The sequence below is a fragment of the Cynocephalus volans genome, chromosome 3 (genome assembly GCF_027409185.1).
Source record: "Cynocephalus volans isolate mCynVol1 chromosome 3, mCynVol1.pri, whole genome shotgun sequence".
Taxonomy (NCBI): domain Eukaryota; kingdom Metazoa; phylum Chordata; class Mammalia; order Dermoptera; family Cynocephalidae; genus Cynocephalus; species Cynocephalus volans.
The window spans coordinates 70,963,504-70,980,821 of NC_084462.1; the positions used below are offsets into that span (position 1 = coordinate 70,963,504).

The window sequence follows — 17,318 nt, forward strand, 5'->3', positions numbered from 1 at the left end:
CAGCCAGCTCGAGTCCCCTCCTGTCCCTCCCCACAGCTTGGATATGATGTCCTCGCTCCCACCTTCGGTCTGTCCCAGCCCTCAGGGTGTGTTTTGCCCTCTCCCGCAAGGCCCACTTCAACTTCCTCATCCACCACGCCCATTTCTCGCTGCTTCTTTCTGAGGAGAATGTCCCCTCCACCGCCTTTGTTTCATTGCCATCCACGGGATCCTTCCACCCCCACTCATCCCTTGCACCTCCCCCTTATCTGCTGCGTGCTGACCCCCTAGTCACGGTCATAACCCAGAGTCTCTACCCATGGAAAAGAAAGGTACCAACTACACCCCATTGGAAAGTGCCTGGTTCCAACCCCCTGATGGCAGTTTTGGGGAGACATGTTTTACATTGCTGCAGAAGAGAGCCTAGCAAGACTGGATGCAAGGCAGAGGATGCCCTGGAGACATGGGTTCATAGGGGCAGAGGGAGGGAGCGAGGCCAGCCTTGCCCTCAGCCCAGGGCTGCTCTTCCTGCCGTGTGTCTGAGAGAGCCTTTGCATGTGCTGTCTTTACCTCCCACTCCTGCCCAGACAGCGGCAGATGCACATAGGCTGGAACACAGAGACAGAGGTAGTCATGGCATAGAGAGCAGTGACCCTGTGTTCCATTCCACCCTCACGACAACTGTGATGGGGGGATGTCATCAGCCCACTTCACAGATGAAGAAACAGATGTGGAGAAGTTGCCAGGGCCACACAGCTGGGTGTGGCTGGGCTGAGCTTCATATCCCACCCTGCTTGACCACCAGGCACTCAGCCTTCCCATGACCTGCAGAGATGCACAGTGAGGTTGTCTCCATCGTGTTTCTCTAACGACCAGTGCCCAGGGAGAAGGCAGAGGCCCACATGCAGAGCAGTGTGGGACACTGAGGGACACAGAGAGGAGAAAAGGGGGGTGGGAGTATAAAGAGGAAGTCAAAGACACATAGAGAGATGGGAAAATACATTGCTTATCCTCCCTATACGAATGGATTTGGGGGAAACTACACATTCCAGGTTTCATCCCCAGATCTTCAGAATCAGAATTTCTTGGAGTGGGACCGAGGACTCTGCATTTAAAGACAGCCCCTCGAAGTGGCACACTGGGCTGATATCTGTACCTTACTTTGAAATGCATCAGAAAAATGAGATAAACTGATGGATAGATAATATGTGATAATACAAATAGAGCAAAATGTTAACTGAGCAATCTAGGGAGCGGGTAACACTGTTCACTGTACAATTCCTTTCACTTGCTGCCTGTTGGAAGAATTCCACGGTGATTGTGGTGATTAGGCCAGGCTGAGACCACTGTTGTAGGGGGAAGGCTCCCTCCACCCTCTCCCACCACCACCACCCTCCAGCCACCAGCCTCTGGTCTTCTCAGTTTCCTGGCAATCCCAGGATGTACAGCAGACTGAAGCAGGCACCACCCTCTCCCTTGGGTTCTCAAGGAAGTTAGGCTGCCCTTTGGGGCCTCCTGTTCTAATATAGAGAGCAAGATTAGGTGGACCCTGGGCTTTGTCCTGCCAGTGGATCTGAAGATGGTCCCCACTTATACCAATGTGGTGAAGCAGACTGGAAGTGTAGATTTGGGGCAGAGCTTGGAGGGGCGCGGCTAGAAGTTCTCTCGGAAGAATCTGAAGCCGAACTGCTCGCAATGACCCTTCAGCACCTTGGCCAGAGCTGGGGAGCCACAGAAGAAGACCTGCACCTTGCCCTTGTTCTCAGTAGCCACTTTCTGGAACACCTGGAGTCCATGGGGTTGGGGAAAAGCAGAGGGAGGAGAGATGGGACTGCGGACTTGCCGTGACACACCCACCTGGAGATAACAGCACAACGGGTCTCAGCGATGAGCAGCCCCATTTTACAGAGGAGGTTGAGGAACTCCATGGCACAGCTGCTCGGCTTTAGAGCAGAGCCCAAAACAGCCATTCAATTAGGAGCCATTTGCTCAGCTCCTAACATGACCCACAACCTCAGGTAGGGGGCTAGGGCCAGAAATAAATAAGACCCAGGTTGTGCACTGAAGGATCTGCATCTGTGGGAGAGACACACACTGAAATAGATAGTGTTGGAGTGCAAGACTGAGATATGCAGAGGGGGCTCTGAGAGCCCCCGTGGAGCATATCAAACCTCCTGTTAGTTCTTGGGGCTGGCTACCTGCTGCCATTTAAATGTCCCTTTCTTGAAGTCAGTCTTTTTATTTCCAGTGAGGATCCTTTTCCACCCCAAATTCTGCTTATGAGTTGCCTTTTGCTGAAAGTCCTCTTTGACGCCCACACACTGCTGACAGCCCCTCCTGCCTCAGCTCTCATGACCGGGGCATGGGTCATCTGCAACAGTACCTTCTGGGCCACTTCCTGCAAACTCTGTACCCTGACTGGTAAGTGATCAGGGAAGAAAAATAATAAAAGCGATCTGAGAAATAAAATAGAAAGATTGTAAACTTGTGTCTATGGGCCTTGGTTTCCCCATTTGTAACAGGAGAGGATAAGACTTGGTGCTTCCCCAGGACCCTGTCCACTTAGGCCTTCTGACTCTGGTTCACAGGAAGTCAAGGCTAGAGGGGCCTTTGAGTTCATATAGACTAAATTCCCCTCTGAACAGATGGGGAAACTGACGTAATGATGGAAAAAAGTAAGCTAGTGATGTAGCCGGAATGAAGGTCCCCTGCCTACCTCTCCCACTTTGAGATTCTTTCTGGACTCTGGATGCTAACCTCATACTTTGCCCCTGCCTGCATGGCCCTGATCTCCCTGCCTTTGCCTCAGGCTCTCAGCCTCCCTGGTCCCTGCAGATTGTGGGGCTCCAGCTGGCCTTTACCTTGCTCCAGTCTGGCTGTGCAGGCTGGGTGTGTGTCTGGAGCCCTGTGATGGAGTTCTTCTTCTCTTTCTTGGCCAGGAGGTCAAGGGCCATCTGCAGGTCTATGGCCTTCATGTCGTTCTTGCCCAGTGCAGAAGTCATGTACATGTGCAGCTCTAGGAAGCGGCCTGTAGGGTGGGAGGACAGGGTGGTGCTGAAGGGCTGGCACTCATGATGGGGACAGGGCAAGATGCTAGCCACTACCTTACCTGGGGCTGAGACAGAGACCGAGAGGTCTTGTAACTCACACTTTCAGCCAACTGTGTTTGCCCAGGACCTGCCATGTGTCCAGTGCTGTAGAGAGGACAGACGACCTGCTGATTGACCTGGGCCTACTATATGCATAGCATACGTAAGTAACTATATCCACTGTCTAAGGTGAGCTTCGCAACCACTCCAGGAGTTAGACCTTATATTTATAGAAGGGAAGATAAATCCCAGGGCAGCGAGCATTGCAGTCTCTGGGCCCCAAAGCTCATTCCTTTCCATTCCTCGTGGTGTCTGCCCTCAGTCTGGCAGGGGACACAAGCCATGCACATATGAAATGGTAACTTAGACCAAAGGGTCAAGGGTTGAGTGAATGTATCAGAGAGCAAATACTACTGATATACCAGGAAGAGCTGGAGAGGACAGGGCTGCTGCCTGAAAGGGGTGGGGAGTGGGTCACGTCTTGGAAGAGAGGCAAGATCTAAAGGGGAGGTGAACGGAAGGCATCCTATGAATGAACAGCATGAGCAGAGGATGAGATGCTGGAACAAACATGATGTTTGTGTGGCAGAATGTGACTCGCTGGCTGGAGAAGAGGAGATTTGGGTAGGAGCAAAATGAGATGGGACTGGAAACAAACTGAGGCCAGAATGTGAAGGGTCTTGAATGCCCAGCTAGCAATGGAAGCTGCTTGAACACAGAGGTGCCCACCTGGGAAGGTAGAGGGTATTTGGGCAGAACATCCAAAGACTGAAGAGATGGGGGAAGAGACAGGCATCAGGGAGCCCATTAGGCCTGGGCACCCACAGTTCTGTGCTGCAATGGTACAGGTCTGCTGAGATATTGATCATTCAGCTGTCAGGGCAATCAGAGCCCCCAGGTGGGCACCTCTATGTTCAAGCAGCTTCCCCTGTTTACCCAGATGTGACATACAAAGGCTATCATTTTCTATGTGAGATATGATAAGAAAGATTGGTGAGCGCAGCCTTAGACTTGTGCATTGGTTCAAGCCAGGGACGGCAGGGCCTGACCCAGGATGTTGGACGGAGCATTCATAAACTAATAATCACTTCATCTGCTGCTCTCCCTTCATTCTCGCCCAGACTGAGGGATTTATGCCATCTCAACCTGCTTTGTATTGTTTCATACGCCACCATCAACCCATTTTTTGTTCGGCTGAAGGTCTCAGCCACTGCTCTAATACAATGGCCCTAGCAGGGATAACAACATGTTATTTCACATATCGCTTAACTCGGAGTAGTGCTGGGTGGTGTGGGAGGGATGGAGATGTGCAATAAGGGACGCCCACCTGAAAGGACCCTGACCCTTCCTACCCTCGCTCAGAGTCACCACACCCCAGAGAGGGGTAAGAGGAAAGAGGAGACACCACATGGGTGGGAGATGAAAAAGGAGCTGTGGAAGATGACCTGGCATGGTTTTCACCCTCTCCAAACAGTTGTTTTTGAGACAGTCATCCCATTTCTGGGACACTCTCCTAAGGAAGTCATCCTAAGGAAAGAAAAAAAATGACGTGCACAGATATATAAATTTCAGCTTTGTTTGCAATAGTGAGGAATTAGGAATAAACAAAATATCCAGTAGGAGGAGCTTGGTTAAATAATTTACAGCACAACCACTATCTGTGTTATTCATTACATACCTATTAAACATTAACACTATTACTACTGCAGCTACTTTTATTGAGCAGTATTTACTACTACTACTGCCACTACTACTAAATTTATTGAGCAGTTATCAAGCTCTAGTCACTGTTCTAAGTGCTCTAAAAATGATATCTCATTTAATTCTCCTGACAATCCTATGAGGTGGGTACTAGTAGTATCCATATTTTTCAGATGAAAAAATTGAAGAAAAGCAGTTAAGTCATGTGCTCAAGGTGCTATAGCTATTAAGGACAGAATAAAGACTCAAACTCAAAGAGAATGATTGAAGCTTAAGCTACAGACATTAAAAATTATAGATCACAAATTCTTTAATTCAAACCTTGATGTTTAATTAAAGTTGAAATAAGAGACCACAAGTTTCAGCTGCAGTTAATGAGACACCTTAAAGAAACCTGATGTAGTAAAGCTGTTAACTCAAGTGGCTTTGAGAATGCAAAGCTCTGGGTTAGCTGTTGCCCTTTGTTTACACAGATTAGGAAGAAGCAAACAGCAAATATTTATATACCAGTAGCTAGAAATTTTAAATGAAATAGAAACTTTACCTCTAGCTTGTCATCATAAAATTGAGTTTCTAAAGAATTAATATATGTAAAAGCATTTAGAACAAAGTCAATACTACATAAATATTTGCTGTAATTGTTACTTACAAGAAAGGGCAAGGAGCTTTACCACAATATTCTAAACCTTAATAGTTATCTCCCAAAGACTGTTGACTTGAACTTTAAGGCCTTGAATGTTTGTTATAGTAAACTACATCTGCTTGAACATTTCTTGTAGAAAACTGTGTTTGATTACTTGAACTTACAAACTGTGTTTGTCATAGGGATTCAAATTTGCTCATGGCAACCTTGTGATAATGAAATAGCCAAATACAATCTAGTTCCAATGAACTCTATCTACAAAACTACATCAATTCTCTTAAAGTCAGGATATTTCTCCTTGTATAAGTTATTTCACAAACAAAACAAAACAATGACTCTAAGAGATTAACTTTAAAACACAGTGTAAAACCTCAGTAGTCCACAAAGTTGTTCCGTGAAGACATTTTATCATAGTTAATAACAATAGCAAATGCTTAGTAAAGATGTAGAATACAACACTTGGGAGGTGGGAAGGAAGAATTGCAGAGCTGGGGGAAGGACACTCAAACATTCGTTTTTGATGAAACTGTAAAAGAAGGGACCAAACAGTTAAAGACTTCATACATGCTAAGGTGTTTAATCTTTATCCTGGATCACTCTCTAAACTTTTTGATTGCCACTTCATCAGGAAAAATGTTGAGCATTCATCCCCAATAAATACATATGTTTATTTACATATTCATCTCTACTAACAGATTATATACATTAAAAAATTTGTGTTGGAGTAGAAGAAGCTATATTCACCCTCCCACCTTAAACAACTAGAAAAATGGACAAAATATATAAAACAATGGTTTCCAGACATTGGCCAACAGGTAGCACAGGACTATAACTGCTGAGAGGGGGGGAACAAATAAGGAAGCCCTACAATTGCCCAGATTATTGCTTGGTGCTGACCTCACTGAAGTGAGGAGACTGAAATTGGAGTTAGGAAGTCCAAGACAGCTAGAACTCGCTAGGCACAATACTGGAAAAGGGAACTGCAGAGAGAAAGAGAGGCAAGGAAGAAAGCAGGGAGGGAGGGAAGAAGGAAACTCACTAGCTCTGGAAATCAGCATAAATTTCCCCTGAGTCTTTGGCTAAGTATTAATCTGTAACTGTGTGAAAGAAAATTACCAGAAAACACTAGGATGAACAATATCTGTGGTTCAAACAGAGCTGAGAATAGTCTACGTTCCCGCCAAGAGTGGAGAGACCTTGTAGTATACAAAGAACTAGGTAGAGTCCTCAGAATGTATCATCTTAGCATGGGGCTAAATTAACCCTCTACAGAAGGCTTCTCTGGACTCACCCTAACAAAAGTTAAAAGCAAGTCTTGGAAGGATCCACAGAGTTCTAAATACCTGTGCACCAGATCAAAGTACAGTACTATTTAAAGAAATACTACAAAATCCAGAGCACAACAACATAAAATTCATAATGTCTGCTGTTTGATAAAAAATTGCCAGGCATGCAAAGAAGCCAGAAAATATGATTTAACCAGAAGAAAATTAGTAATTAGAAGCAGACCCAGAAATGAAAGAAATGATAAACTTAGTAGACAAAGATGTTGAAACAACTAGTATAAATGTGCTCAAGAATGTCAAAGTGAAAAAAAAATTTTTTTAAAAGATGAGAAAAATGAAAGACATAAAAAAGGCCCAAATGGGACTTCTAGAGAAGAAAAATACAGTAATGGAGATGAAAAATACATTGGATCGAACTAACAGCTATTCTATGTCCTTCAGTTTTCCACATAAATTTTAGACTCAGCTTGTCATCATCAATGTTTTAAAAAACTGCTGGAATTTTGATTAGGATGCAAATAATAGATAAGGTACTGCAGAAGAAAAGATTGGTGAACTTGAAGACATAACAATAGAAACTATCCAAAATGAAGCACAGATTGAGAGAGAGACAGAGACAGAGACAGAGAGTGAGAGAGAGAAACAGAGTTTCAGGGATCTGTGGAATAATATCAAACAGTCTAACATATGTGTAAGTGGAGTGACAGGATGTGAAAGAGGAAACAGAAAAAAATATGTAAAGAAAAGTGACTGAAAAATTTTCCAAATTTGATGAAAACTATAAGCCCATACATCCAAGAAGTTCAATAAACTCCAAGTACAAGAAACAAAGAAAACACCACCAAAGAGCATCGTAATAAAATTTCTGAAAAATAATAATAAAAATAAAAACTTAAAAGTAGTAAAAGGAAAAAATATACCATGTAGAGAGGAACAAACATAATGACAACAGTCCGTCCTCTTATCAGAAACTGTGCAAGCCAGAAGACAATGGAAAAATATCTTTAAAGTAATAAAAGAATAAAAATCAACTGTGACGATATCTTTCAAATATGAAGGTGAGATAAAGACTTTTGCAGACAAACAAAAGCTAAAATTTGTCACCAGCAGACCTGCACTGCAAGAAATGATAAAGGAAGTTCTTCAAGCAGAAGGAAAATTACACCAGAGGGAAACCTGGATCTATGCACGAAAAAATGAAAAGAACTAGAAATGGCAAATATGTGTATAAATATAAAAGAGGAGTTTTTCTGATTTTAAATCTCTTTTTAGAAAATAATTGACGGCTTAAAACAAAAATAACAACAATATATTATGGGGTTTGTAACACACATTGAAATGAAGTGTTTAACAACAGAGACATAATGAACAAGAAAGGGGCAATAGAAGTATACTATGGTGAGGATCTCATACTGCACAAGCGGTATAACAGTATTTGAAGACAGATTATAATAAGTTAAAAAAGTATATTATAAACCCTAGGGAAACCACTAAAATAATAAAATAAAATAAAATAGTTAATGATCCAATCATGGGGATAAAATGGTATTATAAAAAATATACAATTAATCCTACATCAGGCAGAAAAAGAATAAATAGGACAAAGAGAAAACAAAAACAAAATGATAGACTTGAACCCAGTTATATGAATATTTATGCTAAACATAAATGGGCTAAAAACTCCAACTAAAAGACAAAAATTATCAGATTAGATTTTAAAAAATGACTCAGCTATAGGCTTTCTGTAAGAAACCCACTTTATTTATTTATTTATTTTTTTAAAAGATGACCGGTAAGGGGATCTTAACCCTCGACTTGGTGTTGTCAGCACCACGATCTCCCAAGTGAGCTAACCGGCCATCCCTATATGGGATCTGAACCCGTGGCCTTGGTGTTATCAGCACCACACTCTCCTGAGTGAGCCACAGGCAGGCCCTAAGAAACCCACTTTAAATATAAAAATGCAGATTGGTTCAAAGGATGGAAAAAGAAATACCGTGGCATAACTAAATAAATTTTTTTAAAAAGATGAAGTGGCTCTATTGATATTGGGAAAAATAGACTTCCAAACAAGGAATATTATCAGGAATAAGGTGCTTAATTCATCAAGAAAACGTAAAGATTCTTAATGTGTGTGTCTCCACTTGCTGTATAATGAAGACTTTGGCAGGTCTTTGTTTCCAGTCCTTAGGAGGAAGACTCTAGTCACTGGAATTTCCTAAGTAACAGGAGTGTGTTGTTCACGAGCCCATTGGATCACACCTAAATTTATGCTAAGAGATGAGACGATTTAGGATGGAGGCTGGTCACCAGAAAGACCAGTGATACGATTAGAGGGTTGGGGCTTTGAGTCAGCCTGACCTCTGGTGAAGGTAGGGGGACTGAAGATTGAGTTTAGTCATATGGCCAATTATTCAATCATAAAAACGCCAGAGCTCCATGGAGCTTCCTGGTTGGTGAACACATTGGTGTGTTGGGAGGGTGACACACTTTGGATCCATGGGAGAGGGCACATCACAGAAGCTCTCTGAGACTTTCTCAGACTTCTCCCTATGTGTCTTTTCATTTGGTTGGTCCTGATTTTTATTCCTTATAATAAAACTGTAAGCACAAGTACTGTACATATGTCAAAATGTCATCGCATTTACTGTACACTTAAATCAGTGAATTTTATCATATGTAAACTACACCTCAAAAAGCAAACAAAAAAAATTAGTGTAAATAAGAATCATCTGAGAACCACATTGAAATGTACATTTCTGAGCTCTGCTCTCAGAGAACCTGATTTGGAAGGTCTGGAATGAGGCCTGGGAATCAAAATTTTAACAAATGCCCATTAGAAGACATATCATAAAAAAAGAGAAATTGCAAAAATAAAGGATATACATTTTTACAAAGTGTAAATCAGAAAATGAAAATTGGAAGGAAATTCTTCAAAATGCCTGGAGTAACCTGGACAGCTGCATGGAATTATGAGTTACGTTTTCCCCTTCTACGAGTATTTTCCCCTTATTTTTTAACTTTACAAAACGTTGCCTTTTAGTGAGCACCCCCCGTTGATAGAAATGGAATAAATACCTTCTTAAAAAGAACCTGAGTTCCTTTTTGAATGGTTCATTTTCTGTTATGTGAACTTCCTCTCAATAAGTATTTTATTTTTAAAAAAGACCCTGACCACCCTTCCCAGCCCGCCCCCCTTGCCCCATTCCCACTGTCCTCAGGCCTGTCCTTCTCCTACCATCTGGAGTCTCCTCGGCCTGGTCCAGCTCCAGTTTGGTCAGCAGGCTCACAAACCACTCAAAAGCCCTCTGGTCTCGATTGATCCCGATAAAATCCACCTAGGGAGAGGGAGCCTTCAGTTCAGAGGTGACGTCCCCCTCATTCGCAGCATGCTCACATCTGTGATCCCAGGGCTCATATGACCGCCTAGAGTTAGCAGGGCACACATTTTCATCCCCACTTACTGGACGGGGAAACCAAGGCTCACAGGCATGAGGAGCCTTTCCCAGGTCACAGAGCAGCACGGGACCAGAGCCCCAGTCCCTGACTCCAAGGCCAGAATTTTCTCTAATACAATCTTGTTTACAGCAAGCAGTGCTCTGAAATAATAGCTTAGGATAGCCAGAAAAACATTAATTTTTTTTTTTTACAAACTCTTTTAAGTGGTTTCTACAGAATAATGAATTTTTAATAGGCAAACATGTTTGCATTTCTAAAGCCACCACGAAGTCGTGGATAACAAGCATCATGCCTGGAACTGAATCTAGACTGCTTGACTCTCAAGCTATGCAGTCTTCAATGAGATGCTCGCCTTCAGGGCCCAGAATGTCTCTCAGAGGTGGTAGGAATGTTGACAGGAGGGGCTTGAACATTTAGGAGGCACCAGGAAAACTCAGGGTATTGGGGCAAAGAGAGAGGGTAGCTTGTAAGGAGCAAGAGGATCCCAGCAGAGAAGTCATCTATCCCTCCCCTGCCTCTGCACAGGATGGCTGGCTCCTGTACCAGGCAGTGTCTGGGAGAAGGTCAGAGGCCTGCCTGCAGGAGGTGGCGTTCACCTTGTGGAGCTTCATGTCGTCATCCTGGCCGCCCTCCCTCCAGGAGTATTGGCATTTGGGGCAAATGTGCGTTCTTTTCTGGTGCCTGAGGGGAGGCAGGAGGAGGGGATTTTGAATTTGGAGTGAGTATAAGACTTTTCAGGACTCCAGACAACAATGCAGGGGACAGAGTGGAAGTGTGGAATGGCAGAGCCCACCCTATGAGAAAGGGGAGGGATGAGACATGAAAAAGAGAGGGAGGAAGAGCAGGAGAGGAAAGAGAAAGGGGAGAGGGAGGCAGGTGAAAGGAGAGGAAGAAGGAAGAAACGGAGGAGGAGGACGGGGAGGGAGGTCATCTATCAGGGTTCTGACCCAGGATGCAGGCAGGGCCACACCCGGGCCACCTACCTGTACATGAAACTCTGCAAGATGGAAGCAAAGGGGGTGATGCCAATGCCCACCCCGATGAGCACCACATGCTCAGAGGTGAAGATCCTGCAGGTGGGGGTTCCATAGGGCCCGTCGACATAGCACCATGCATGGGAGGGGTTAGAGGAGAGAGAGGAGCAAGGGTGGGGGTGGGGAGCTGGGCTCTTCCTGCTACCAAGGAATGGCCCAGGGCCGCAGGACCCCCCTTTATACACAGACAGTCATCTCTGGGGCTAGAACACAGGGCTAAGTGGCTCCTACTCCAGTGCCCTTTCCATGCGCTGTGCTCCCAGCACAAGTCTGGGGGGAGCCCCAAAATGTCAGAATACAGAGTTGGTTGAGAATAAAGATCCAGCTAGCTTTCCTGGTGTGCACCACGGGTGCCAGGCAGACAGGGAGAGCATGCACGTAGCTCTGCACACCACATCTCTGTTCCTGGAGAAGAATCAGGCAGAGAACCAGGCTGGACATTCGTGGATGTAAGGAGCTGGGGAATGGTTTGGTTAAATTATCTGGATACCTGGAAGTCAGCTGTGGGGATCTGAGGAGCTTGGGTATCAAGAGCCACAATGACCCTTCCCCAAAGGCCCCAACTTCATTTCCTCTGGTTGGGGCAGGAGTTCTTGGTCATGTCCACCCACTGGAGCCTCTTACCTTGATGTTACAGAATTGGTGGTTCTCTGAGGACATCTCAGAGACCTGCAGGGAGTAGAGCAGAGAGTAGGGAATGGGAAGTGTTAGGCATTTTTAAGAAGCTTCCCAGCTCTTGCTAGTCTGAGCAACTTTATAAAAAGGGAATTGCTTTTTCCGTCCAAGCCATGCCAGGAACATGGAGCCCTTTTGAGAGAGAACATCAGTGGTGTGCTGGTAAACTGACTTCTTGGAAAAAGAAAACAGCCACCCTGATTGTTAGCATCTGTCCATTACTGTGGTGTAAATACTGCCATCATGGCTCCCACAACAATGACTGTGTTTAATACCCAGCTTGCAAAATTTCTGAACATGCTAACAATGGGAGCTTATGGTCCAGTACAAGTCAGTTTCAGGGTGTGACTGCAGAGCGTTCACCCCATTCACGTCCTCAGCTCCGTCTCCAGCCGCTCCCTGCTTTCTCCTTTCTAGACATACCTCCTGGCCTGGAACATTCTTTTCCCTCTGCCTAGAACACTAGTGCCTCTTCCCCAGCTGGCAAATTCCTTCCACACACACTGTATTTGTCAGTGTTCAGCTCACTTGAATTGCTACCCCTCTCTGAAGCTCTGCCCAGCTGCTCCAGACAGAAAAGCCGGGGCCTCATCTGGCTCACAGCACCATCCGCCCTTGGGCTCTACTCTGGGGTTGCTGATTGTGTGCTGCCCAAGGGCAGGGAGCAGCCTCCCTGCCTGCAGGACCTGACTGCTCCAGGCCTGAGCACATGGTAGACAGTCAGACAGGGCACAGTAGACAGTCAGACAGACTTGTCCAAGTCAATGCCCTGCCTTCCGGAAGGTGAAGGAAGCAGACCTCAGGATGGGCCTGAAGGGGTCTGTGATATCTCCCACTCTGGGGCAGGAAGGCAGAATCAGGAGCAACCTTCACAGTCATCCAGACCAATCCCGCAGCCCACAGAAGAGGGGCCAAATCTGAGGATGTGGAAAGGACCCGTCCTCGTTCCCACAGAGCTGGTGGGGTGGGGGGTAGGAGGGGAGCCTGGGTCTCCTGCTGCTCATCCAGTGTCATCTTCTTTGTCGGGGAGTGACTAAAGGCTGTGTTCTCCATGGCGTGGACATGAACCCCTTGCGGTATCCTTGAGGGAGATGCTCTCCTTTTAATTTTCTTTAATTGCAAAGAGCAAGCCTTACATTCTCTCCTAATACATCCTGAACACCTCTCTAACGCTTGCTAATCCCTCCTCTTTTTTTTTTTTTTTTCTTCTAACAAAGTGAAAAAGAAAGGGAGGGTCGGAGGGAGGGAGAGAGAGAGAAACTAGTGGTAGATACAGCCTCAGGCTCAGAGCCTTAGCAGGCAGAAACATCTAGCAAGAATTTAATATTAATTCTCGTTGTTCTTTACTTTTAATTATTTATTTATTTTGTACACTCCATTGCTCTTTACTTTTAGAGCTATCCTCTGTTCATCACACACAATACTGGTTTTCCATTAAAGATAGCAATCCAAAGAGTCCTTTTTAAATACCATTAAGTTTGAAGTTTAAAGTAATGTTGGGATGTAAGAGAAATATTAAGTAGGCAGTGTTACTGGTGGGCAGTGAACACTGCAGAGGTTATGAAGGTGGCACACAGACGGTGTGGCTGCAGACACACATGTAATGTGAGGTCCTTCCTGAATGAGCACCTGACCCAAGGCCTTCTCTTCTCAGTCCCAAGCACCCACCATCCCTGGAAAGACAAACCATCTGACTCTCCCGCCTCCAGCCCCAGCTTCCTCAGCCTTACCTGGCCCTGGTCTTCGGAAATGGCTCCCCACAGTGCTTGAGTCTCTTCTTTTTTCTCGCATAAGCCAGGCCTGTGCCCCACTGCCATGGAGTGTCCTTGGGCCTGTAGGATGTCAGCTCTACAGTGACATCCTTGCTGAAGGCCACCGCTCCCTGAGCTGAGGCGCAGGAATGAGTGAGCTGGGGCTGCAAACTCTGTTTTGTTTCAAAACAGAAACTGCTTTATTATTGATATGACAAAATTGATACAGACTAGTTTTAAAAAATTCAGATATTATGGAAATGATTAAATAATAAAGTGAAAAAAGTATCAGATGACATAATTACTCTAAACATCTTCTCTATGCCCTTCGAGACTTTTTCCTAACACACACACACACCTCTCTCGTTTACATAAGTGGAGCACGCTGCCTAGTAACCTGCCTTTTTCACTTACTACATCTTGATGTGCTTTCCATGCTAACACATTTAAATTCACAGCCTTTTTTAGGTGACTTACTATTCCAGTATAAGGGTGATTAGTGATTTATTTAGCTACTTCCTATTGTTGGGGATTTTGATTACCTTTATTTTCTCCTTATTGTGAACAATCATCTTATAAAAAATAGCACGTTTCCCATTGCTATCTCTTGACCCTGATTTACTTTTTCTCATAGCATTTATTAACAACTGACATGTTACGTATGTATTTTGTTTGTTTGTTATCTGTCTCCCCACCAGAAGGTAAGCAGTGACTATGTCTATTTAGCTTATTGATACATCTCTGGCATCTAGAACAGAACCTGGAAACAGTAGGTACTGTGCTCAATAAATATGGGCTAAATGAATGAATGAAAAAGGTGATTACCATATTCTTGTGCACCTGTCCAATTAGCTTCTTAAATAAATCTCTAAAAATGGAATTGCTGGGCCAGTGGGTATACATATTTAAAATGCCAACACATATTATCAGACTACCTGCCAGAAAGATTGTGCCAACTTATTCTGTGGCAGAGGTGTCTGAGGTCTCAAGGAAAGAGCTTTTGGTGTATTTACCCACCGATCCCCAGTGAGCCATGATACATCTAGTTTTGAAAGTCAGCTTCCTCCTTCAGGAAATTTCCCCTACTCCTCCATATCCCAAAGCTTTGCTCTTGGCACAATTCTGGAAAGGTCTTCTGGTCCAGCCAGGCAGGATTCCACCTTGTTTTCTCCCCTGGACTTTAAATTCCCCAAGGGCAAGGCGGGGCCCGGCCAGGCCTGGTGACCTCTCTTCCCTTGACCTTCCTCAGGGTTTCCATATATTAACCTGTCTCCCAGCCAAGAGGTGCAGCCTACGCTGACTAAGTTTGCATTTGGCCATCCTCAGCCTCCCTTGTCTATCCTTATTTTTTCAGTAGCTTCTCTGATCTCTTTTTATTCCTCCAAAACCTCCACGGCACTAGCAACTTGTCAATTTTATGGGTTTCACCAGGGCTCAAAAGATAATGCTGACATTGATGATGGTGACGAAGATGATGAGGGTGTCCCTCTGGACCACGCAGCCCATTTCACTCAACACTTTACATGCATTTATTCAGTTTGGACTTTAAAAGAATCATGTGAGAAAGATAAGCCAAAGATAAGAACTACCTCCATTTTGCAGATGAACACACTGAAAGTCAGTGAGGTTAAAGGACATGCCCAAGGCTCTATGGTTAGAAAGTGTTGGAGCACACACTTGTAGGTGGGTTTTCTGATCTCAATTTCCCCTCTCTTTCCATTGTCCCCTTGTCCCTTCTAATGAATGATGCCAAACTGGGAAGGACCTGGGGTGGTCAGGCTTCCAGGAGGCTCCCAGACCACACAGTCAGCAGTTGCCTAGCCTACCTGTGCTGCCATCCAGACTGTGTACACAACAGTTGCTCAATGATTGATGGCCACTGACCAAGAAGAAGGCCACTTGGTCCCCGTGGATTCGCCACCATGGTGGACTCCTTCTTCCTCTGTAGCCACCTACCTGGGGCCTCTTCTGACTTCTTCTCATCCTTAAACTCCTCGACAGCCTCTTGGAATCACAGCTCACTAGGTCTGATGTCTTGAAGGATTCATACAGGTTGTTTGTCCACTGGCCTTGGGACCGGATGTGTAGCCAGATGGTGTCTGAGCAAGAGACAGGGCAGGAGGGGAAGGGGGTCCCTGCTGGCTTCCAGAAGGGAGTAGGCCTCGTTTCACTGGAGACATTGATGCTGGGCCTCAGTGGCTCAAGTCCCTGGTTGAATGTCCTTCCTCAGGACAAAACTAGCAGCCACAGCTATGGGACTCGGACAGCTGCTCTCTCTGGTACAGACTGTGTGATCTATCTTGATGCAGTCAACCTAAGCTTACTAAGGGGTCAGTCTCCTCTACCAAGAAAGGGATCAGAGAACCCCAAGCACACTAAGAACTCCCTAAGGTTGGGGACGCTGCCTCCTCCATCAGGCCAGGGCAGGGACTATCTCCCTCCCACCATTCAATGGCTCTGCACACAGTAGGTGCTCAATCCATGGTAGGACCAATTGCTTTCATCACACCCATGCCTGGGAAGTAGCAGATGCTACCAAGGTTCTCTGTTGTGTGACTGGTGGAAAGGCGGCCCCTTTCCAGAGTGTGAGGCGGCCCCTCTGCTGAAGGTACCAAAGAGAATCCACGACATCTGAGTAAGAAAGACCCAAGAGACCCCCTGCTCTGAGTTCGTGCCCTTCTCCTTTTTTCAAACCGTGGACTCTTTTGGCAGACTTGTGAGAGTAACAGTCTCTTTCTCCGAATAAGGTTTTTAAACACATAAAGTAATATACATAGAAATTACAGATGAAACCAATTATAATGAGATTATCAAAACATTAAAAAACAAAATTTGTCATTTAAGAATACATGTGCTTCTTTGTTAACACACAAAATAATGAGAACTGGCAGGACCTAACGACCATTGGAAATGTGAAGTAGTGACAAGCATGAATGGAATCCCCAAGCATCAGCAGCAACCATGATGTGATAGAAAAGAATCTACGATTTTTATTTGGAAAAAGTCACAGATGTTAATGCTACTGTCTGCCCACGTTCATAACTGAAGAAAATGCTAAATTTCAGTTAGAGGTTAGTGAAAATGATTCCAAGTTTATGAATAAACTGGTGACCTGGTTTGATGCTATATCTTACAGAGACCTTGAGGGGTGTGGCCATGATCTCAAAGTTTTATGAGAGGCAAACTGAGAAGTCAGGACCGGATCTCAGGTCCTGTGATCCCTGCTCTGTCTGCCTCCCAGAGGCTTCCTCCCCCATTAAGGTGAAAGTGCCCGGAGGCGCTTGTATGCCTTGTCTACATAGATGTACCCTGAAGTGCCTCCCACTGAGAGACTTACAGGCCTTCCTAGAAGTTGGTTCAATTCATTCAGCCACAGCTGCTGAACTGAGGCCCACTCTTGACTCCAATCAGCCAGCTCTGTAAACAAAGTCGGTGTATCTACCAGCCCCTACCCAGACTCATTCAACTCCCTGCAGGAGACTCAGGACCCATGAGACAGGCAGATTTCAAACTGAGACCCAGAGGAAATCCCTTCAAGAACTGGTCAAATAAACGACACATCCATATAATAAACATAGTCATAATCGTATTAGTATCCATACACTGGAATACTATGCAGCCACAAAAAGGAAAGGTCTATATTCACTGATATGCGAAGATCTTCATGACATCCTGTTCACTGAGAAAAAGTGTGCCACAAA

The 17,318-nt window shown here is 45.0% G+C and overlaps 1 protein-coding gene across 1 annotated transcript in view; it reads right to left on the minus strand.

Annotated features, from left to right (window-relative positions):
• Positions 1-1,632: 1,632 nt before the first annotated feature.
• NOX5 (NADPH oxidase 5) overlaps positions 1,633-17,318 on the minus strand; it is a 39,658-nt gene continuing 23,972 nt past the window's right edge. Inside the window, 7 exon segments of the mRNA XM_063091513.1 lie at positions 1,633-1,764; positions 2,841-3,007; positions 9,937-10,036; positions 10,754-10,838; positions 11,141-11,266; positions 11,817-11,860; positions 15,574-15,716. Of these exon segments, the coding sequence (XP_062947583.1) occupies positions 1,633-1,764; positions 2,841-3,007; positions 9,937-10,036; positions 10,754-10,838; positions 11,141-11,266; positions 11,817-11,860; positions 15,574-15,716 (797 nt within the window).